The sequence below is a fragment of the Mustelus asterias genome, chromosome 4, assembly GCF_964213995.1.
Source record: "Mustelus asterias chromosome 4, sMusAst1.hap1.1, whole genome shotgun sequence".
NCBI lineage: Eukaryota > Metazoa > Chordata > Chondrichthyes > Carcharhiniformes > Triakidae > Mustelus > Mustelus asterias.
The window spans coordinates 82,136,357-82,160,690 of record NC_135804.1 but is presented as its reverse complement, the minus strand read 5'-3'; the positions used below and the strand labels follow the sequence as shown (position 1 = coordinate 82,160,690).

Genomic DNA, 24,334 nt, shown 5'->3' with positions numbered 1-24,334 from the left:
GCTTCTCAAGAAGCGATACAACAAACCGCCGAATGAGATCCATGCTCGATACCTTCTAGCCACTCGACGGCGGCAGCCCGGCGAAACGACGGAACAGTACGCGTGCGAGCTTCAGCAGCTAGCCAGAGCCTGCAACTGCAAGTCAGTGTCGGCAGCCCAGTACATGAACGACCTAGCTCGACATGCGTTCGTGGTGGGAATCGGCTCGTTGTACATCCGCCTTCGGCTGTTGGAGCAAGGTAACCTCGATCTCACTAAAACCATAGAGTTAGCTGACGCTCTAGAAACGGCCTCCAAAAGTCTGGCGATGTACCCCGACGACCGCGTGGAGACAGTGTGGCAGAGGCAGTCGCAGACTCCACTTCATTCAGCGGGACCGAAAAACTGTGCGATTGCGTTCCCAGCCTCGGACCTGACGACGGCAGCAGCTCCAGGTGGCCCGCGGTGTTACTTCTGTGGGGGGGTGAAACACCCTCGGCAGCGATGTCCAGCTAAAGCGGTGTTGTGCTCCGCCTGCGGCAAGAAGGGGCATTATTCCAAAGTATGCCGGTCCAAACCTCCATCCAAGAACAGCAGTGCGGCGTGTGACTCCCCGGAGCCGGCCTCCTTGTCTTCTGCGTCTTCAAGGTCTCCCACCACGTGCGATTCCAGGACGTCGCCATTCCAAACGATGGAGTCGCAAGACACGTGCGACCTGCAGGGGCCGCAGGTTTTGGCACCATCGTCCACGTGCGATCGATGGGGGCAGCCATTTTGGTCGGCACCGACCGTGAATGACCAGCAGGGGTCGTCATCAACCATCTCAGCTGCCTGCACCCACGAACCAACGGTGGTGTCAATCATCCTGGACCAGGCCAAGCCTCACAGACTCGACAAGTCCATGATGGACATACAGGTAAACAGACGCCCAATTTATTGTTTGTTTGACAGCGGGAGCACGGAGAGCTTCATTCACCCGGACACCGTGAAGCGGTGTGGTCTCCAGATTCGGACTGTCAAGCAGACAATTTCGATGGCGTCAAGGTCCCAGTCTGTCACCGTGCTAGGGAGCTGCGTGGTCAATCTGACGGTGCAGGGCACGGTTTACGAGAACTTCAGGCTCCTTGTGTTACCGCACCTTTGCGCGCCAATACTCCTAGGACTAGATTTTATGGTCCACTTGAAGAGTGTAACCCTGCAGTACGATGGGCCACTCCCTCCGCTTTCAGTGGGAGACCCGCAGCCTCTAAATTGCCCACCGCGCTCCACATGTAGTCTCTCAACGCTTAGGATTACCACACCCTCCCTATTCCAGAATCTCGTGCCAGGCTGCAAGCCCATCGCAACAAAGAGCAGGCGTTACAGCGCTGAGGATCGGATCTTCATTTGATCTGAAGTTCAGCGGCTCCTCAAGGAAGGGATCATCCAACCTAGCGCTAGTCCTTGGAGAGCGCAAGTCGTGGTGGTTAAGAACGGGAACAAACCCCGGATGGTCATAGACTATAGTCAGACCATTAACAGATACACGCAGCTGGATACGTATCCCTTCCTGCGCATATCTGACATGGTCAACCAGATTGCGCAGTACCGGGTGTTCTCCACCATCGACTTAAAATCTGCTTATCACCAGCTCCCCATTCGCCCAGAGGACCGACAATACATGGCCTTTGAGGCGGATGGTCGCCTGTACCATTTTTTAAGGGTTCCTTTTGGTGTCACGAATGGGGTCTCGGTCTTCCAGCGTGCTATGGACCAAATGGTGGACCAGAACGGGCTGCGGGCTACCTTCCCGGACCTGGATAACGTCACCATCTGCGGCCATGACCAGCAGGACCACGATGCCAACCTTCTTAGATTCTTACGCACTGCATCTCGCCTGAATCTGACCTACAACAGGGAGAAGTGTGTATTTCGCACACGCCGCCTAGCTATCCTCGGATACGTGGTGGAAAACGGGGTCCTTGGCCCTGATCCAGACCGTATGCATCCTCTCCTCGAACTTCCCCTGCCCACTAGCGTCAAAGCACTGAGAAGATGTTTAGGCTTCTTCTCATACTATGCACAGTGGGTTCCCAATTACGCGGACAAAGCCCGTCCGCTCATCAAGTCTACCTCTTTTCCCCTAGCAACAGAGGCTCGCTTAGCCTTTGCAAGAATAAAAGCCGACATCGCGAAAGCCACAATGCACGCTATCGATGAGTCCATCCCCTTCCAGGTGGAGAGTGATGCATCTGATTTCGCCCTGGCTGCCACACTTAACCAGGCGGGCAGGCCCGTCGCCTTTTTCTCTCGCACCCTCCAAGGCCCTGAAATTTGACATTCGGTGGTGGAAAAGGAGGCCCAGGCCATTGTGGAGGCCGTTCGGCATTGGCGCCATTACTTGGCGGGAAAACGGTTCACTCTACTCACGGACCAGCGGTCCGTGGCGTTCATGTTCAACAACACGTTACAGGGTAAGATCAAGAATGATAAAATCTTGAGGTGGAGAATCGAACTCTTCACCTACAATTATGTTATCATGTAGCGTCCAGGGAAGCTCAACGAGCCCTCGGATGCCCTGTCGCGTGGAACATGCGCTAGTATGCAGGAGAATTGATTGCAGGCTCTCCACAATGACCTCTGCCATCCGGGGGTCACTCGGCTCTTCCACTTCATAAAGGCCCGGAATCTACCCTACTCGGTGGAGGATATCAGGTCCATAACCAGAAGCTGCCGGGTATGCACGGAATGCAAACCGCACTTCTACCGACCTGACAGGGCACACCTCGTTAAGGCCACTCGTCCCTTCGAAAGACTGAGTGTGGACTTTAAGGGCCCCCTTCCCTCGACAGATCGGAACGTGTACTTCCTCAATGTGGTTGATGAGTACTCACGATTCCCTTTTGTCATTCCCTGTTCTGATATGACCGCTGCCACGGTTATCAAGGCATTTCGTGATCTTTTCACCCTGTTTGGTTACCCCTGTTATATCCACAGCGATAGGGGCTCGTCGTTCATGGGCGATGACTTGAGGCAATACCTGCTCTCATATGGGATTGCCTCTAGTAGAACCACGAGCTACAACCTAAGGGGTAATGGACAGGTCGAACGAGAGAATGCTACAGTCTGGAAGGCTGTCTTACTGGCGTTGAGGTCTAAAGGTCTTCCAGTCTCCCGTTGGCAAGAGGTACTCCCTGATGCGCTCCACTCCATACGCTCACTCCTGTGTACGGCAACCAACGCTACTCCTCATGAGAGAATGTTTTCATTCCCTAGGAAGTCTTCCTCTGGGACCTCATTACCGTCTTGGTTGACGTACTCAGGACCTGTCCTCCTGCGGCGGCATGTTAGGACCCGCAAGTCCGACCCTTTGGTTGAACAGGTCCATCTCCTCCACGCCAAGCCTCAGTATGCCTACGTCGCATATCCTGACGGACGAGAGGACACGGTCTCGATTCGAGATCTGGCGCCAGCAGGGGGCTTGGAAACCCCTGTCGCTCCCACACCTCCTGTTAGGGACCCCCCAACCATTATTTCCCCTCCTGACACGCCGCGGGCAGTCTCGGGACCACCACTTAACCCTCTTACTCCCGTGTACAGCTTGCCTGAGTCCAGGAGATGTTCGCCACTTCAAGGCGTGCCCGTGTTCAGCGATTTGTCACCACCTCGTGATCTACCGGCCCGTGAGGCACTGGAGGGGTCGCTGGACACCGCCTTGGAGAGAAGGTCACTGCGATTGCCTGAACCGGTGTCATCGCCGGTGTTGAGGAGGTCACAGCGACGGTGCGGTCCCCCAGACCGTTTGAACTTATAGACAGATGAACAATTGTTCTGTGTTTTGTACCCCGCCGGCCTTTGTTTTCAAAGGAGGGGTGAATGTGGTGAACCATTGTTGGTTCCCACCAGGTAGTGCTGAGCCATGGTCTGGCCTGTATTTATGAGTCTGTAGATATGTTACTGTTGGGGTTAGGGTTGGGCTGTTCTACCTGTTAATATAGTCCTATGTTACACCCCAGTTGGCTCCGCCTCCTGGGAGAGGTATAAAGGTCACTGCTCTGCCTGGTGACCCTTTAGTCTGGGATCGTACACTGTATATAGTAGCTCTGTTATTGTTGGCAATAAAAGCCTTTATTTCCCGAGTACATCCAGCCTCTCGTGTGTTATATCGCGCATCACCATGCTGAATCCTCCTCAGCATCTTTCCTGAATTTCCCAAGTAAATTCAATATATTAGGTGGATTGGGTGGTTAGGTGGATTGACCATGCTAAATTGCCCCTTAGTGTCCCAAGCTGTGTAGGTTAGGGGGATTAGCAGGCTAAGTACATGGTATTACGGGAATAGGGTGGGTGGGCCTGGGTAAGATGCTCTGTCGGAGAGTCGGTGCAGACTCAATGGGTTGAATGTTCGCCTTCTGCACTAAGTATTCCATATTAAATACTGATCACTGTTCAAAGTCTCTAACTGTAATATGTAATCTAAGTTTCTTGTTTTGACTTTTTCTGAGACTGTTTTCTACCTTTCTCCCCACCCCATAAATTTCTCCTTTTTCTTCCCTGCTGTACCCAAAAGAAGTGTCTCTTATTAGGGCACTGTTTCAAAGATACCAGTTACTCTCTGGATCATCAAAGATTCCCATTCTTCAAAAACGGGCACTAAATGGCGACTAATCATGGGGCAGCACACTTCCTAGCAGGGTCAGTGGATGGTGATTAGGGACAGGGATCCTGGAAGGTGTTTTCCCTGCCTTATATAGGGGCATTGAAGCCAATCTAAGCCTTAATGCCTGTAAGGTTTAATTCCACTGAGGCGGTGCTTTTACTCACTTGAAAATAGAGCTATCAGCAGAAAGGATATTGAATGCAAAACCACAATATTTTAGCCTTGATAGGCACTATTGTACAGAATAAAGTAGGGTTCCAGTTTACCATCCAAGACTTCAAAGTGTTTAGGTTTTGTGTTGCATTGTTTTGTTCCTCATTAACAAGAACTGAACATTCATTGTACCTGGAATTAAGTTGGACATAGAGCCAATCCCCTTTTCTATCTACAAACACAATAAATTAGCACGCTATTAAAAACAGTCAAAGTACCTGGAGGGCAAAGAAGGTGACTGTGGAATGAAAATAAAGCTTGTCACTGCCTACTGAAAATTACTCTCAGGCACGCAATTGTCTTTCAGTTCACATTCCAGCTTTCACCTCAATGAGGTTTCTGCAACTATTACTTACCAACTTTCACGAATCATCTTTAGACAGCTTTCAAAGTTAAGGGAGAACCGGATTTTTTGCAGTAGGTGTAACATAGAAATTAATTAAACGTAAACAATTAACATTGAATTTATAGTTTATCTTCTGAATTTGCTTCTACTTGGTAAAGGAGGTTGGGAGGGTGGATATGAGAGTGTGGTCACCATTTGACTGTTTTTCTCATTTCCCATTCAAATATTTTCCTTCCACCCGGAGGGTGCACAATATATGTTGGAATGAAATTTATGGAGGACACAGAACATGGGTTGGAAAACTGTGCGAAATACATATGGATGAATCTGGTCACTTTGCAATCGAGCATAATTTTCTGGCCGCTCTTTCAGGCAAGCCTGGTGTTTGCCCCCCAAAAAACAGCCATAGTTTTCTTAATTATAATGCATTTCAATTATGTTTAACATGACTTTCCAATTACTTAGAGTAGAATGGAGATGGGTATTCCCTGTGCCCACCTGAGGCTTTCCTTTTATTAAATTTTACAGCACATTTATGATACAAGACAAAAAAAAAACAAAAATCCCAACAAAAAAATAAGTTCTTTTAACAGTACATTGTTTGCTAAATCTAAAATGCAACACCTCTACCAATCCACTTGCCAACCAATCAACACACACTGCTCATACAGAATAAACTGTTTCCTTTACAACTGGTATTTTTCTGTCCTGATGAGTGCAAGGTGAAAAGCTTCGACAGTGTTTCTCTTTTCAGCAAAGTTCTCTACTATCAAACAACTAAATCTAACATGGTCAACTATTGTCAAGTATTTCATAAGACTTCAGAACAGGAAGAACAGAAAAAAGGTCAAGCAAGGTGCTCATACACTGTGCTAACCTTTGAGAGTGCGCATCTGGTTAAGAATTCTGAAAAGAAACATACACCCCTTTGCACTCCATATAAATTAATTTCTTGGACATTTGCTTCAGTCCATTATTTTCTGGAAAGTACTAACACACCACAGCAAAGCTTCAATGTTCTTCACTGGCATGTAGCAGCCCTTTAAAATTGCCACCTCAATAGATTCTCCCTTCTCTCTGACCTGCATTTATAGCCCATCACTAATTGCCCTCAAGAAGGTGGTGGTGAGTTGCCTTCTTGAACCACTGAAGTCCATGTGTAGTATGCACACCAACAATGAAAGGCAGTTCCAGGATTTCAACCCAGCAACAGTGAAGGAACATGGTCCAAGTCAAGATGATGTGTGGCTTGGAGGGGAACTTACAGGTGGTGGTGTTCCAATGCATCTGTTGCCCTTGTCCTTCTCGGTGGGAGAGATTGAGAGTTTGGAGATGCTGTCAAAGGAGTCTTGGCAAGTTGCCATAGTGCATCTTAGAGATGGTACATACTGCAGTCAGTGTGTGTAATAAACCACCTTCATGAACAACTGTAGTCCATGTGGTGTCTGAAGATCCAGCCAAACCAGTTCTTTTTAATCATTGGCCCCCATTCCATTATCCCAACACCAATTTTTAAACCACGACTATAAAATTAGAGTTGAGGAACTCAAATGTTAGAGTGTAGTTTAAATCTACAACTTTGAGTGAAAAGATGGAAGTGCTACCATCTATGCCTGCCAAGTTGACATGTATCCAAGAATAGAAAGCATAGCAGCTATATTCTGTCTTAGATCCTGATGTATTTCCTTGGGTATGTTAAACAGATGGAGATTAGGAGCAGGAACAGCAGCTGAATAAACCTCTCCATTGATCAGCTGATTTGATCTGACTTTCTACTGTCTCACACAAAAAGTGTGATCTGGGTAAGTTTACACTTTTAAATGCAACAGATTGATTTCCCAACCAGTTTAAATGCACATATATTGCTTGCACTTTGCAAACTATGCCCTCTTGTCCATAGCCTTAATGACAATCGTCCCATGGCTCTGACATCCATCATTATGAAATGCTTTGAAAAGTTAGTCATGGTACAAATCAATTCCTGCCTGCCAGACTGCCTGGGTCCACGACAGTTTGTCCATCACAGCAGACACCATCTCCCTGGCCCTACACTCAACCCTGGAACACCTTAATTACAAAGACACCTACATCAGACTCCTATTCATAGACTACAACTCAGCCTTTAACACTATTATTCTTACGACACTCATCTCCATACTTCATGGCCTGGGGCTCAGCTTCTCCCTCTGTAACTGGATCCTAGACTTCCTAACCCACAGACCGCAGTCAGTAAGGATAGGTGACAACACCACCTCTACGATCGGACCTCAACACCGGTGCTCCACAAGGCTGTCCCCTCAGCCACTTACTATACTCCTTATACACAAAGAACAAAGAACAATACAGCACAGGAACAGGCCCTTCGGCCCCCCAAGCCCGCGCCGCTCCCCGGTCCAGGATTGAATCCTGAATCCAGGATCCCCGCCCAATTTTCCAGCCTATCTACATACCAATATCCTATCCACCGAGCTGTCCCTCACAGCTACGATGCTTTGTTCATTACAACCTATTAACTTACCCCCACCCCCCCATTCCAGACCATGTGATCTCCAGGGAGAGGCGAAAACTCAGAGTGAAAAACCCCAGGGCCAATATGGGGAAAAAAAATCTGGGAAATTCCTCTCCGACCCCCTGAGGCGATCAAAACGAGTCCAGGAGATCACAATGGCCCCGATCGGAAAATGCTTCCCAACCCTAGTCATTTCCACTTCCACGAACACCATATGAATTCCCTGCCCCCTACATTATTCCCACCAAAATGCATCACTTCGCATTTATCAGGATTGAACTCCATCTGCCATTTCCTTGCCCAAATTTCCAGCGTATCTATATCCTTCTGTAGCCTCTGGCAATGTTCCTCACTGTCTGCAAGTCCTGCCAGTTTTGTGTCGTCCGCAAACTTACTGATCACCCCAGTTACTCCTTCTTCCAGATCATTTATATAAATCACAAACAGCAGAGGTCCCAATACAGAGCCCTGCGGTACACCACTAGTCACAGGCCTCCAGCCGGAAAAAGACCCTTCCACTACCACCCTCTGTCTTCTATGACCAAGCCAGTTCTCCACCCATCTAGCCACCTCCCCCTTTATCCCATGGGATCCAACCTTTTTCACTAGCCTACCATGAGGGACTTTGTCAAATGCTTTACTAAAGTCCATATAGACAACATCCACGGCCCTTCCTTCGTCAACCATTTTGGTCACTTCTTCAAAAAACACCACCAGGTTCGTGAGGCATGACCTCCCTCTCACAAAACCATGTTGACTATCGTTAATGAGTTTATTCCTTTCTAAATGCGCATACATCCTATCTTTAAGAATCTTCTCCAACAACTTCCCCACCACGGACGTCAAGCTCACCGGCCTATAATTACCCGGGTTATCCTTCCTACCCTTCTTAAATAACGGGACCACATTGGCTATCCTCCAATCCTCTGGGACCTCACCTGTGTCCAGTGACGAGACAAAGATTTGCATCAGAGGCCCAACGATTTCACCTCTCGTCTCCCTGAGCAGCCTTGGATAGATTCCATCAGGCCCTGGGGATTTGTCAGTCTTTATATTCTCTAACAAACCTAACACTTCCTCCTTTGTAATGGAGATTTTCTCCAACGGTTCAACACTCCCCTCCGAGACACTCCCAGTCAACACATCCCTCTCCTTAGTGAATACCGACGCAAAGTATTCATTTAGGATCTCCCCTACCTCTTTGGGCTCCAAGCATAAGTCCCCACTTTTGTCCCTGAGAGGTCCGATTTGACTTTGACTGTATGGCCAAATTCCCCTCCAACTCGATTTTCAAGTTTACTAATGACACCACCGATGTGGATCAGATCTCAAACAATGATGAGACACAGTACAGGAAAGAGATGAAGAATCGGGTGAGCTGGTGCGATGACAATAATCTCTCCCTCAATGTCAATAAAACGAAGGAGATAGTCATTGACTTCAGGAAGTGTCGTGGAGAGTATGCCCCTGTCTACATCAATGGGGACGAAGTAGAAACGGTCGAGAGCTTTAGGTTTTTAGGTGTCCAGATCACCAACATGTCCTAGTTCCTCCATGCCGACACTATAGTTAAGAAAGCCCACCAATGCCTCTACTTTCTCAGGAGACTAAGGAAATTTGGCAGCTCTGCTACAACTCTCACCAACTTCTACAGATGCACCTTAGAAAGCATTCTTTTTGGTTGTATCACAGCTTGGTATGGCTCCTGCTCTGTCCAAGACCGCAAACAACTACAAAGGGTTGTGAATGAAGACCAAACCATCACTCAAACCAGCCTCCCATCCATTGACACCAGCTACACTTCCCGCCGCCTTGGAAAAGCAGTCAGCATAATCAAAGACTCCAGACACCCCGGACATTCTCTCTTCTACCTTCTCCTGTCAGGAAAAAGATACCAAAGTCTGAGATCACGTACCAACTGACTCAAAAACAGCTTCTTCCCTGCTGCCATCAGACTTTTGAATGGACCTACCTTGCATTAAGTGGATCTTTCTCTGCACCCTAGCTATGACTGTAACATTCTGCGCTCTCTCCTTTCCTTCTCTATGTACGGTATGCTTTGTCTGTATAGTGTGCAAGAAACAATACTTTTCATTGTATACTAATACATGTGACAATAATAAATCAAATCAAAATATGGAGATCCTCTTAGCCAATTACAATTACAGAGAAATCCATCTTCTGTACAACTAGCATGTACATGGAGCTATGTGGCTATTGGTACTGGTACTCAACAATATGTTTGTCACTGGATATACAGCTAGTGGAAAGCCCAGGTTTTATCCTATCTAGGCTGTGTTATCTGACCTCTAGTAATACATTGAAGGTTTGTTTGTAAAGTAATTGAAGTTTCTATGTCAAAAGACCCTGGCTGGAGGTTATATGCATGTGGGAAATCAAGGGAGGGATAGCATTGGGGTTTGAAGAGATGATTTTATAATCAAATATTCCACCGCATTATTTAGGTTTACATAGGAATATGGCCACACAGGCAAAACAACAGCTGGTGGTAGAGAAACTGCACTCTAATAAACATAGGGAGAGGGTGGTGTAATGTTATTGTCACGGGATTAGTAATCCAGAGACCCAGGGTAATGCTCTGGGTACCTGGGTTTGATACCTACTACAGCAGATGATGAAATTTGAACTCAATAAAAAACCTGGAATTAAAAGTCTAATGGTGATCATGAAACCATTATTGATTCCCGTAAAAACCCATCTGGTTCACTGATAGCTTTTAGGTAAGGAGTCTGCCATCCTTACTTGGTCTGGTGTACATGGAACTCTAGACTCTTAAATGTCCTCTGAAATGGCCTAGCAAGCCATTCAGTTCAAAGGGATGGGCAATAAATACTGGCCCAGCCAGTGACACCCACATTCCCTGAACAAAAATGTCACCAGCTTTGAAACAGCATGTTCACCTTTACTATATGTTAGCAACACACAACATGGTATACAAGTCTAAGCAAGTGAAAGTGACTTTGTTCATTCAGAAGGTGTGGTGAACTATCGTTGGTTCCCACCAGGTAGTACTGAGCCAGGGTCTGGCCAGTACTATGAGTCTGTATATATGTTACTGTTGGGGTTAGGGTTGGGCTGTTCTACCTGTAATATAGTTATTATGGTACATCCCAGTCGGGCTCCGCCTCCTGGGAGAGGTATAAAGGTCACTGCTCTGTCTGGGACCCCTCAGTCTGGGATCGTGTATTATATATGGTAGCTCTATTGTTGTAGTCAATAAAAGCCTTTATTTCCTCGAGCATCTCTAGCCTCGTGAGTTATATCGCGCATCAGGAGGTTGTGGACTTGAGTCTTACTCTAGAAACTTGAGGCACATATGCTGACATTTCAGAAGAAATTCCCCCTTATTTGCACTCAAAAAGGGTCTTAGAAGTATTCAAAGAATGGCAAGAGAGTTGTCCTGATATTATGGACACCATTCAATCCTCAACAAACATCACAAACTGATTATCTGGTCACTTATCTTTGTACTACATCTGTAAATTTGCTCTTTGCAAATTTTCTGCTGAGTTTCCCTACAACACAAAAATGACTACACTTCAAGTATACAGGGTACTTCATTGGAAATTAAGCACATTGGGATATCTGGAGGTGAGAAGTGTTTTAAAAATGTGTGTGTTGTGGCACTGAAAATGCCATTGCATTGCTTCAAAGCCTTTGATAATTTTATTTTAAGCAATGTTTTAACCCAGTGCTGAATAATCAGGACTGTACCGACAATGACTATTATTGCTGGGGTGTGACCCGACCTATTGATACTCCATTCATTCCTGCTGCAAGTTTCACAGGCAACTCTGCATTCTTTATTACAGTAATTGTATCAATAATTATTCATTCTTGCATTCCACTGCAACATTCTGAACATTCTTAATGGTACACTATAACCAGAAAATAGGAAGAAGTGAAATCTGCAAAAGGTTTGTACTTGCATTTTCATGGCATAAAATGTAAAGCTTAATTTTTTTATATTTTGCCAAAAAACTACATTTTTATGTAATTTATGATATAACAAAAGTTCAAAATTAACCTGCGAGAAGAAAAACAGAGCAATTCCTTTTCAAGAACTCTTCAGAGTTAAAAATGCATGTCAAGCACAGCATTAATAATCAACAATGAAATAATTTATCAAATTAAAAATGTTCAGTTTATTGAAATTCAAAACAGAAATTGTTTTATAATTTTCTTTACATTTCTTCAAAGTCATTGTCATTTTCATGAGAATGCAGGCTGGAATCATGTTGCGAGACATTCCCTAAAGCAACTCTGAATGCACCTGGCCTCTGAACTGTGCCTGCATGGATGTCACAACTGGGATGCTAAATGTGCAGTGAGGAAGGGGGGGACAATGCCAGGGCAATGCTAGAATTCTTAAGCACTGATTTACCAGCACTCTGCAGCACAATTCACAAGGAAATATTCCATGAAATTTCAATGATTTAGTTGGTAAATGGACCGTGAACTTAAAAGGTTAAATTGTGGTAGGTTGCATAAATTTGGCTTGAACTCCCTTAAGGTTAGAAGTTTGATAAGTGATCGAATTGAGGTATTCAAAATGATAAAAGGATTCAAGAGCGTACACAAGAAGTTTTTCCTCTGGTTATGGAATCCAGAACAACGCTTAAGATTAGAGAACTGGGTCATTCAGGAATAGCATCCGGAAACACTTTTCACACAATCTGGTATTCCGTCTTTCCAAAAGACTACGTATAGTGGATCAATTGAGATTTTCAAGACAAAGCAACAAGCTTTAAATAGTTAAGGGTATTAAGGCAAATGGAGTTGGGGTACAAATTAATCATAGAAATCATAGAATCATAGAAACCCTACAGTACAGAAAGAGGCCATTCGGCCCATCGAGTCTGCACCGACCACAATCCCACCCAGGCCCTACCCCCATATCTACCCACTAATCCCTCCAACCTACGCATCTCAGGACACTAAGGGCAATTTGTAGCATGGCCAATGAACCTAATCCGCACATCTTTGGACTGTGGGAGGAAACCGGAGCACCCGGAGGAAACCCACGCAGACACGAGGAGAATGTGCAAACTCCACACAGACAGTGACCCAAGCCGGGAATCGAACCCAGGTCCCTGGAGCTGTGAAGCAGCAGTGCTAACCACTGTGCTGCCGTGCCGCCTCATGATCTAATAAAATGGCAGAATACGGTTGAGGGGATGAATGGTCTACTCTTATGCTCTTATATCAAATCATCTGGACTAGAAAGTCCAAAATTTGATCCCAGGTTAGTGCAGTTGGACTGCAATTGTGGGACACAGGAACATCAGCTAGAATTTCACTCGAATACTACTCCGTGACACCTGATGTGAAGTGAAAATAGGACTAAACTCAACAGTGATGCCAGTGACACTTATCAAACTTCTAACAGTTTAATAGACAACCAATAATTTTCTTAATTTGCTGTGTTATAGTCAGAATCCCGGATTGAAGCAGCAATTAACAAGTAATTAACATACCCAAGTGGCAGACCTGCCACATGCACGGAAGTCCTGGCACATGCGCTGAAAGAGCGCCAATTTTGAACCTCTGACTGAGGTTCTGAAGCTGCTGGTATTGAAGCGCTGAGCTGTAGTTGTGCTCATGTTAGGTGAGATTTTGCCCTTATTTATTTGCACTGTTTTTTTTGGTCTAGCTGAAGTGAGTAGAAGAATCAGACATTCTTTGGGTGGATTTTTTTTGTAAATGTTTTAAAAAGATATTTAACATATATTTAATACACAGTAAATGAAAGTTCTTTTTTACAACTTTGTCAGACAACTAATTCCAGTAAAAAAAAGTGCATTCACATATAACAAGATGGAAGTTATTGTCTAGAATAAATTTCAGTCTTTGGATTTTGCTGGCTATATATTTTAAGCAGTGTTTAACCCTATTTTAAGAGTCGACCGGATGCAACGTTGATCCTTGTGTAACTCGGCTAGTTCAAATGCTTCAGGAAAGTATATTCTTTAAGAATATGTATGCAAGTTTCCTGTGATGTTTATTCCAATGTTAAGAGTCTCCCTGATGCAATGTTGATCCTATTGCAACTTGTTTAGTTCAAATGCTATGCTTCAGATATCCCTTAAGATGACATATGCAAGTATCCTGTAAGCTGATATGAACTATCTCGCTGATAGATATTACAGAATCCAGTGCACCTTCAAAATCTGGAGTCATGTTCCACCACTGGTGGAATGTTCTACTGGTGGAACATTGCGCTTTTAGCTTGATTGACTGAAGTTCTTTTTCAGGCTTTGTTTAGACACGGAAGAGTCAGGTTACATGTAAAACCCGAACTCTTTCCCCCCACCCCTCTTTTTCCCCGTACCCCTTTTTCCCCCTCCCTCCCCTTTCCTCCTTGCCTCTCTTCATATCCTTCCCTCACCTTAGGAACGACAGAACTGTTGTGTTCATGTATAAAAATATTTTATTGATTGTTGTTATTGAGATATATATATTTTGTAAGAAACTTGAAACATGAGGCAATTAAACACGTCAGCGCAGCTGCAAAAGTAAAATGCTGAGTTAAATGTTAACATGGTATCAAAGTTTTGTATTCATAACATTATTTGTGTTAATAAATATTTTTCATTAAATGACAAAATTCTACTAATGCTTCATTGAAACAAAACAAAACATTTAAATATGAAATTATATGAATTCTTTGTTGAAACATACAGAACAGTTAAATATGAAAATTATAAATGAAGTAAGCAAGGCAGAAGGAAACAAATGATAAACACGTTCAGATTTTCCACGGCCCAAACGTAAACTCTCCTTTGCTCAAAACAGGGTTCGAGAATTTCTGACCTCTCATCTTTCCAATTAAATTTTCAGTTTCTATATTCTAAATTAAAACACAGGAACACTTATATAACTTTTATAATAATATAATGCAGATTTTAATAATTTCCCCGATTTAGAATGTTCTAAATTAAAACATATGGACACTTATAAGCAAGCCACATGTAAAGTTATATAGTAATATAATGCAGATCTAAATAGTAGCTTCACAAATTTAGCACAAATAATGAAACCTGTTTATACATTAAATACGCATCTTCAATCATTAAAAAAAACTTTTTAAATGAGCCAATAACAATAGCATTAACTATCTAAAATACTTAAGTTTAAAAATTTTAAAAAAACTTCAAATACCTTTTATAACGACAGGGAAATCGTTCTCTGTTTTCAATGAAAAATTGCTGGTTCCAAACTGATCCTCAATGGGCATTGCCAGCCTGGCCGCCTCATAAGTGTCAGTGTTCTCCTGCCTTGCGCTGGGTCTGCGGAGATGGTTTCAGAAGACTGCTTGTCGCCATCGGCAGAATTTTCAGGGCAGGCAAGCGCCCCAAACATTCTTGCATTTCTGGCGGACCATAGCTGTCTGCCAGCGATCGGAAGTTATGGGCCATGATTTTGTGAAAGGCAGAAGTCGCCAGGTCCCTGCCAACTTGGATCCAGTTTCAACTATCTTAACCTGCTGCTTGCATAGAATCCCACCCATCCCAGCAGGTTAAAATTCTTCCCAGTGATTCTGTAGTGGTTGAACGTAATGCTTATTCTGTTTGAGAAACTCTAATTTCTGAGTTGTCCATTTCCTCTCCTCCCCCCACACGCCCCCCCCCCCCCCCACCCGCCCCCCTCCCCACCCCGCTCCCCCCAGGTTGTCACCGATCAACATGTAGGTGAAAGTGACGAGAATGTGGATCGAGGCAACTGGTCCTCGAAGACTGACTACTTTCTCTCAGTCATCGGCTGTGCTGTGGGTCTGAGCAACGTCTGGAGATTCCCTTACCTGGCTTACAGGAATGGAGGAGGTAATGTAGACAAATCTAAAATACACGAGAAAGACAGAATCACAATCATTGATTTATTAAGAATATCAAATTCAATGTACTGTCTGAGAATCATTACACGGGATCGAAATTTCTAATAAAAGAAACAATTAATTGAATGTCAAAGCTTTAAATTGTTGTTTATTTATAAATATTTTCTTTGGAATGTGACATATTGTGATAATTACATGGCATGAAACTGAAGGCATGGGTAAACCGGAGCAGTTAGTTTTGAGCTGTTTAGCTGATGACATCTGCGAACCAGTTGAGTTTTACCACCATGTTATTGTTATTTTTTTATTCCAACTTTCAGGCTGCCAGATTTTATTGAATTTGTCTTGATGGGTTTTGGATATGAGTTGTTCCGAGAATGTTGTTGCCCTTTCTTTCAAGAGCACTTGAGTATAAAGGGGAGAAAATAATACTGCAGTTTTAAAGAGTCTCATGTAGACCCCATCTGGAGTGCTGAACTCTGATCTGGGAATCATAGACTGGATTTGCTGCTCAGCCGGCGGCAAGGTTGACGGCAGGGTGGCACGGAAAATCTAATAGGTGGCGATCCTGCCACCTGCCCCTGATCTGTTTGAACTTTTAGATGTGTATGGGACAGGTGTCAGGCAGCCTGCCTACCTTTAGGCCTACTGAGGCCCTTTAGTGGCCAAGTAATGGCCACTGAGAGGTGGGGGGAGGCCCACCTGGGGTTCCCCTGAGCCAGAGGCGCCCCAGGTCATTCTCCCTTCAGCTCTCCCCGTTGTAACAAAATTACCCCTCCTCCCCCTCACTCCTCAGCCCCTTGATGGGACCCCAACCTCGGACTTACTTGGACTCTTCAGCATGGTGGGACTGACTACAGTCCCAGCAGTGGCGCTACTGCGATACGGAGCTGCCAGAAAAAACTGATTGGGTGGCAGCTCTCTATGCTGGGACTTTCCTGAAACAGGGGCAGACGTCTTGTGTTAAAGTAATTAACACTGATCCTAGTGTTAAGTTGCAGCAGGACAGCCAATGGAATGTGGGGAATCTCCATCTCCAACATTTCTGACATTTTATCCAAGATGGGAGCAGGAAGTGACCTGTCCCATTAAATTCCACTCAGTCCTCGGGAAGGACATAGTGCGTGGGATTTCCTCTCCCAACCTGCTCGGCAGCATGTTTTATGCAGGCGGAGGCAACACGGTCCGGTCCCACCACTGTCAATGGGGTTTTCCATTGTTCGCACCCTCCGCTACCTGGAAACCTGCAGCAGGGGTGTGCCATTGGCGGGACCGGACAACCCCACCAATGGGAATGACTGGAGTGTGTCACCCATTGGATTTGAAAGGGTATAGTGCGGATTCACCCAAATAATACCAGGCCTTAAAGAGTTAAATTCCAAAGGTAGGTTGCACAAATTTGGTTCGCATCAGAAAGATGGAAAGCTTATTAGAAAATGGGCTGGCTGCTGGAAGAACCTGAACAGTCAGCTAATCATTCCTCGAAAGGAACTGAGACTCTCTTCAAGTCCCAACATCAGGACCTTTCGCTTTGAATGTTCATGTTCCCATATAGGTGTTACTGAACATCTCTTCCAATAATGGATCTAGGTCCAAGATCCAGTGAGTCAGAGTGCTGTAGTAAGCCTGTAAATAAAGGCCCAAATGTTTTGGGCTCTGGATGGTTGGCGACTAGACCTATGACCCAAGATGCATGTTGGCATCCGATGGAAATGTTGACATGCTGGCTTCCATGGGAATTGCCCAGGAAGTTTCAACTTCTGATTTGATTTATTATTGTCACATGTATACAGTAAAAAGTATTGTTTCTTGCACGCTATATAAAAAACAAAGCATACCGTTCATAGAGAAGGAAATGAGAGAGTGCAGAATGTAGTATAACAGTCATAGCTGGGGTGTAGAGAAAGACCAACTTAATGCAAGTTGGCCCATTCAAAGGTCTGATGGCAGCAGGGAAGAAGCTGTTCTTGAGTCAGTTGGTACGTGATCTCAGACTTTGTATCTTTTTCCCGATGGAAGAAGGTGGAAGAGAGAATGTCCGGGGTGCATGAGATCCTTAATTATGCTGGCTGCTTTTCCGAGGCAGTGGGAAGTGTAGACAGAGTCAATGGATGGGAGGCTAGTTTACGTGATGGATTGAGCTACATTCATGACCTTTTGTAGTTTCTTGCGGTCTTGGGCAGAGCAGGAGCCATACCAAGCTGTGGTACAACCACAAAGAATGCTTTCTATGGTGCATCTGTAAAGGTTGGTGAGAATCGTAGCTGACATGCCAAATTTCCTTAGTCTTCTGAGAAAGTAGAGACGTTGGTGGGCTTTCTAAACTATAGTGTTGGCATGGGGGGACCTGGACAGGTTGTTGGTGATTTGGACACCTAAAAACCTGAAGCTCACGACAGTTTCTACTTCATCCCCATTAATTTAGACAGGGGCATGTTCTCAACTATATTTCCTGAAGTCGATGACAATCTCCTTCATTTTGTTGACATTGTGGGAGAGATTGTTGTTGCCGCATCAGTTCACCGGATTCTCTACCTCATTCCTGTATTCTGTCTCGTCATTGTTTGAGATCCGATCCACTACAGTGGTGTCGTCAGCAAACTTGCAAATTGAGTTGGAGTGGAATTTGATGTATAAGGAGCACAGTAGGGGGCTGAAAACACAGCCTTGTAGGGCACCGGTGTTGAGGATGATCGTGGAGGAGGTGTTGTTGCCTATTCTTACTGATTGTAATCTGTGGGTTAGGAAATTCAGGATCCCATCGCAGAGGGAGGAGCCAAGGCCCACGCCACAGAGTTTGGAGATGGGTTTCCTAGGAATAATGGTGTTGAAGGCTGAGCTGTAGTCAATAACTAGGAGTCTGACATAGCTGTCTTTGTTATCTAGGTGTTCCAGGGTTGAGTGCAGGGCCAGGGAGATGGCGTTTGCTGTGGACCTGTTGTGGCGGGAGGTGAACTGTCATGGATCCTGGCAGTCCGGGAGGCTGGAATTGATTTGTGCCATGACTAACCTTTCGAAGCACTTCATAATGATGGATATCAGAGCCACCAGGCGATAGTCATTAAGGCAGACTGCTTGGCTTTTCTTTGGTGCTGGAATGATGGTCATCTTCTTGAAGCAGATAAGGACCTCAGGTTGTTGTAAAGAGAGGTTGAAGATTTCTGTGAATACCCCCGCCAGCTGATCTGTGCAGAATCTGATTTCTCATCGGGGTATCTGTGGTGAACCATCGGTGGTTCCCACTGGATAGTACTGAGCCAGGGGCTGGCCAGTACTACAATGATGTACATATGTTACTGTTGGGTTGTGCTATTGTTGCTGTTGGGGTTAGGGTGGGGTTGTTACACCTTTGTACTGTAGTGTTGTAGCACATCCCAGTCGGGCTCCGCCTCCTGGGAGAGGTATAAGAGTCCCTGCTCTGGCTGGGACCCCTTCAGTCTGGGATAGTGTATATAAGTTCTGGTAGCTTCGTTACAGTAAATAAAAACATTTCATTTACTGAGCTTCAAGCCTCGTGTCTGAATAGCGCATCAATTTTATTTACTGTCGTTAAACTCTCGTCAAAAAGAAAAAAAAAGAGAGAGAGTATGGAGCAAATTCTGAAGCCGGAACGCCTTACGCTAGATCCACATGCAGTGGGCGCTTCTAACACCTTCGACCACTGGCTGAAGTGTTTCGAAGACTACCTGGCAGCCTCCGCAGCGGTCACCACAGATGATGACAGACTCCGGGTCCTCCATGCGAGGGTAAGCGACACTGTCTACCTCGCGATCCGTGCGGCCACCGATTATACTAAGGCCCTCGAGCTTCTGAAGAAGCGCTATACCAAACCACCTAATGAGATACACGTTCGTTACCTCCTAGCCACTCGACGATGGCAGTCTGGCGAAACGATGGAGGAATATGCGAACGAGCTCCTACAGCTAGCCAGGGGCTGTAACTGCAAAGCTGTGTCGGCTGAGCAGAGCATGTATGACCTCGCCCGAGATGCGTTTGTGGCGGGGGTCGGATCGTCGTACATTTGACTTAAACTGTTGGAGAAGGTTAACCTTAATCTTACCCAGGCCATCGAGTTAGCAGAGATGCTCGAGACGGCCTCCAAAAGCTTAGTATTATAACCGGAGGACCACGTGGAGACAACGTGGCAGGAGCAGTCGCCTATCCCTCCTCGTCCCTCGGGTTCGAAATGCTGCGTAATGGCGTGCTCCCACTCGTGCCAGACGACGGCTGCAGCCCCGGGCGGCCCGCGGTGCTATTTCTGTGGAAGAGCGAAGCATACTCGGCAAAAGTGTCCCACTAAAGCTGTGTTGTGCACCGCATGCGGTAAAAAAGGGCATTATTCAAAAGTGTGCCGTTCTAAACCCAGGAACGGCAGTGCGGCCTGCGATTCTTCAGAGCTCGGGTCTTCGTCGTCGAAGCCATCGCGGGGTTCGTCCACGTGCGAGACCAGGACGACGCCATTATGGTCGACGGAGTCGGAGGAGTATGACCACCAGGGGTCGCTGAGTTTGGCGCCCTCACCCACGTGCGACTCATGGGGGCAGCCATGTTGGTCGACACTGACCACGAATGACCAGCAGGGGTCCTCCTCATCGATTTCGGCTGCCTGCAGTGGCGCTCATGAACCAACGGTGGCGTCGATCATCCTGGACCAGGCCAAGCCTCATAGACTTGACAAATCTATGATGAATATCCAGGTAAATGACCATGTGATTTATTGTCTGTTTGACAGCGGGAGCACTGAGAGCTTTATCCACCCAGACACTGTGAAGTGGTGTGGACTCCAGATTCAACCTGCCAAACAGACAATCTCTATGGCATCAAGGTCCCGGTCTGTTGCCGTGCTAGGGAGTTGCGTGGTAACCTTGAAGGTGCAAGGCACAGTTTACGAGCGTTTCAAGCTCCTTGTGTTGCCGTATCTTTGCGCGCCAATACTTCTCGGACTAAACTTCATGGTCCACTTGAGGAGTGTAATCCTACAGTACGGTGGGCCACTCCCTTCACTGGCAGTGGGAAAACAGCAGCAGCCTCCAAATTGCCCAATGCAATGCAATACAGGCCTGCAGCCTCTCGACGCTGAAGATCACCACACCCTCCTTGTTCCAGAATCTTGTGCCATCGCGACTAAAAGTAGGCGTTACAGCACTGAGGATCGCATCTTCATTAGATCTGAGGTTCAGCGGCTCCTCAAAGAAAGGATCATACAACCCAGTGCTAGTCCGTGGAGAGCGCAGGTCGTGGTGGTCAAGAGCGGGAACAAACCCCGGATGGTCATTGACTACAGTCAGACCATTAACCGATATACGCAGCTGGATGCGTATCCCCTCCCGCGCATATCTGATATGGTCAATCAGATTGCGCAGTACCGGGTGTTCTCCACCATAGACCTCAAGTCTGCCTACCACCAACTCCCCATTCGCCCAGAGGACCGACAATACACGGCTTTTGAGGCGGATGGTCGCTTGTATCACTTTCTTAGGGTTCCCTTTGGTGTCACCAATGGGGTCTCAGTCTTCCAGCGTGCTATGGACCGAATGGTGGACCAGAACGGGCTGCGGGCTACCTTCCCGTACCTGGATAATGTCATCATCTGCGGCCATGACCAGCAGGACCACGACACGAATCTCCTGAACTTCCTACGCACTGCATCTCGCCTGAACTTGACCTACAACAGGGAGAAGTGTGTGTTTCGTACGCACCGTTTAGCCATCCTAGGATACGTGGTGGAAAACGGGGTCATTGGCCCTGATCCAGACCGTATGCGCCCCCTTTCTGAACTTCCCTTACCTGCTAGTGCAAAAGCACTGAGAAGATGCTTAGGCTTCTTCTCTTATTATGCGCAGTGGGTTCCCAACTACGCGGATAAAGCACGTCCGCTCATTAAGTCCACGACTTTTCCCTTAACGCCAGAGGCCCGATTGGCCTTCGATAAATTGAAAGCTGACATCGCGAAAGCTACAATGCACGCTGTAGACGAGTCCATCCCCTTTCAGGTGGAGAGCGATGCATCTGATTTCGCCCTGGCCGCCACACTTAACCAGGCGGGCAGGCCCGTCGCATTTTTTTTCCCGCACCCTCCAAGGCCCCGAAATTCGACATTCAGCGGTGGAAAAGGAGGCCCAGGCCATTGTGGAGGCCGTCAGGCACTGGCGCCATTACTTGGCGGGAAAACGGTTCACCCTGATCATGGACCAGCGGTCCGTGGCGTTCATGTTTAACAACACGCAGAGGGGCAAGATCAAGAATGACAAGATCTTGCGGTGGAGAATTGAACTCTCCACCTATAACTACGACATCATGTACCATCCAGGGAAACTCAATGAGCCCTCAGATGCCCTCTCGCGTGGAAAATGCGCTAGTATACAGGAGGACCGTTTTCACGCCCTCCATAATAACCTGTGCCATCCTGGGGTCACTCGGCTCTACCACTTTATAAAAGCCCGCAACCTGCCTTACTTGGTGGAGGACGTCAGGTCAGTAACAAGGAGCTGTCGGGTTTGCGCGGAATGCAAACCGCACTTTTACCGACCTGACCGGGCACATTTAGTCAAGGCCACTCGTCCCTTCGAGAGACTGAGTGTCGATTTTAAGGGCCCCCTTCCCTCAACAGATCGGAATGTGTACTTCCTCAATATCATTGACGAGTACTCTAGGTTCCCTTTTGTTGTTCCCTGCTCTGATACATCCGCTGCCACGGTTATCAAGGCATTCCGTGATCTCTTTACCCTGTTCGGGTACCCTGGCTACATCCATAGCGACAGGGGCTCGTCGTTCATGAGCGATGACTTGAGGCAATTCCTGGTCTCCTACGGGATTGCCTCTAGTCGGACCACGAGCTACAACCCTAGGGGTAACGGACAGGTGGAACGTGAGAATGCTACAGTCTGGAAGGCTGTCTTACTGGCGTTGAAGTCAAAAGGTCTTCCAGTCCCCCGTTGGCAAGAGGTGCTCCCTGATACGCTCCATTCTATTCGCTCCCTCCTGTGTATGGCAACCAATGCTACTCCCCACGAGAGGATGTTCTCATTCCCTCGGAAGTCTTCCTCGGGGACCTCATTACCGTCTTGGTTGACGTACTCAGGACCCGTCCTCCTGCGGCGACATGTAAGGGCCCGCAAGTCCAACCCGTTGGTCGAACAGGTCCATCTCCTCCACGCCAACCCTCAGTATGCCTATGTGGCATACCCTGACGGGCGAGAGGACACGGTCTCGATCCGAGACCTGGCGCCAGCAGGGGACGTAGCTACCCCTGTCGCTCCCATACCCCCTGTAACAAACCCTTTATCTCTTGTTTCTTCCCCGGACACGGCGCGGGCAGCATCGGGACCATTGCTTAACCATTTTACTCCCATGTACAGCTTGCCTGAGCCCAGAAGATGGTCGCCACCGCAGGGCGTGTCAGGATCCCATGGACTACCGTCACCTCAGGGTCAACCGGCCTGTGAGTCCGTGGAAGAACAGCTGGACGCCGCCTTGGGGAGAACGCCACCGCAAGTGCCTACTCCGGTGTCACCGCCGCTATTGAGGAGGTCACAACGACAGTGCGGTCCCCCTGACCGTCTGAACTTATAGACTGCTGACACTTTATTCTGTTTTTTGTACCCCGCCGGCCTTTGTTCTCAAAGGAGGGGTGAATGTGGTGAACCATCGGTGGTTCCCACTGGATAGTACTGAGCCAGGGTCTGGCCAGTACTACAAGGATGTACATATGTTACTGTTGGGTTGTGCTATTGTTGCTGTTGGGGTTAGGGTGGGGTTGTTACACCTTTGTACTGTAGTGTTGTGGCACATCCCAGTCGGGCTCTGCCTTCTGGGAGAGGTATAAGAGTCCCTGCTCTGGCCGGGACCCCTTTAGTCTGGGATAGTGTATATAAGTTCTGGTAGCTTTGTTACAGTAAATAAAAGCCTTTGATTTACTGAGCTTCAAGCCTCGTGTTTGAATAGCGCATCAGTATCCCCATCTGGGCCAGTCGTTTTCTGTGGGTTGACCTTTGAGAAAGCTGCTTTGACATCTGCAATGGTGACCTCAGATACAGGTTCATCCGTGGCTTCCAGGGCATGCTCTTGCTGACCTCTTGCTCAAAACTGGCATAGAATGCATTGTGCTCATCAGGGAGGGGTGCATTGGTGCCACCCATTTTACGTGCCTTCATCTTGTCGCCTGTTATGTCTTGCAGATCTTGTCATAGTTGGCAGGGGTCCTTGTGGCTAGCCTGGGACTCTAGCTTGGTCCGGTGCTGTCTTTTGGCTTCTTTTGATGGATCTCCTTAGATCGTATTTCTTGTATAGGTCAGGGTCGCCTGACTTGACCTAGACTTCAGCAAGCAGTGGATATCCCTGTTCAGCCATGGCTTCCGGTTGGGAAATGCGCTGATTTGTTTCTTTGGCACACAGTCTTCGACATACTTACTAATAAAGTCCATTACTGTAGTGGCGTACTCATTCAGGCTGGTCGCAGAGTTTTTAAATACTGACCAGTCCACTGACTCTAAGCAGTCCCATAGGAGATCCATCCGATTCCTTAGACCAACATTGCATGACTTTCTTTGATGGCTTCTCCTGCTTCAGTTTTTGCTTGTGAGCCGGGTATAAGAGCACAGCCTTGTGGTCTGATTTGCCAAAGTTTGGGTGCACGATAGAGCAATCGGCATGTTTGATATTTGTGTAGTAGTGGTCTGGGATGTTTGAGCCTCTGGTGGAACAGGAGATGAGTTGGTGGTAACTTGGAAGTACGCTCTTGAGTTTGGCCTGATTGAAGTCCCATCCACGATGAACAAGGCCTTGGGATGTTTC

At 46.8% G+C, this 24,334-nt stretch overlaps 1 protein-coding gene across 2 annotated transcripts in view; it reads left to right on the top strand.

Annotated features, from left to right (window-relative positions):
• LOC144492339 (sodium- and chloride-dependent neutral and basic amino acid transporter B(0+)-like) overlaps positions 1-24,334 on the top strand; it is a 100,127-nt gene that overhangs the window by 16,322 nt on the left and 59,471 nt on the right. For both annotated transcript variants that reach the window (XM_078210333.1, XM_078210332.1), the window contains exon 2: positions 15,377-15,530. In XM_078210333.1, the coding sequence (XP_078066459.1) occupies positions 15,377-15,530 (154 nt within the window). The remainder of the gene's footprint in view (positions 1-15,376; positions 15,531-24,334) is intronic.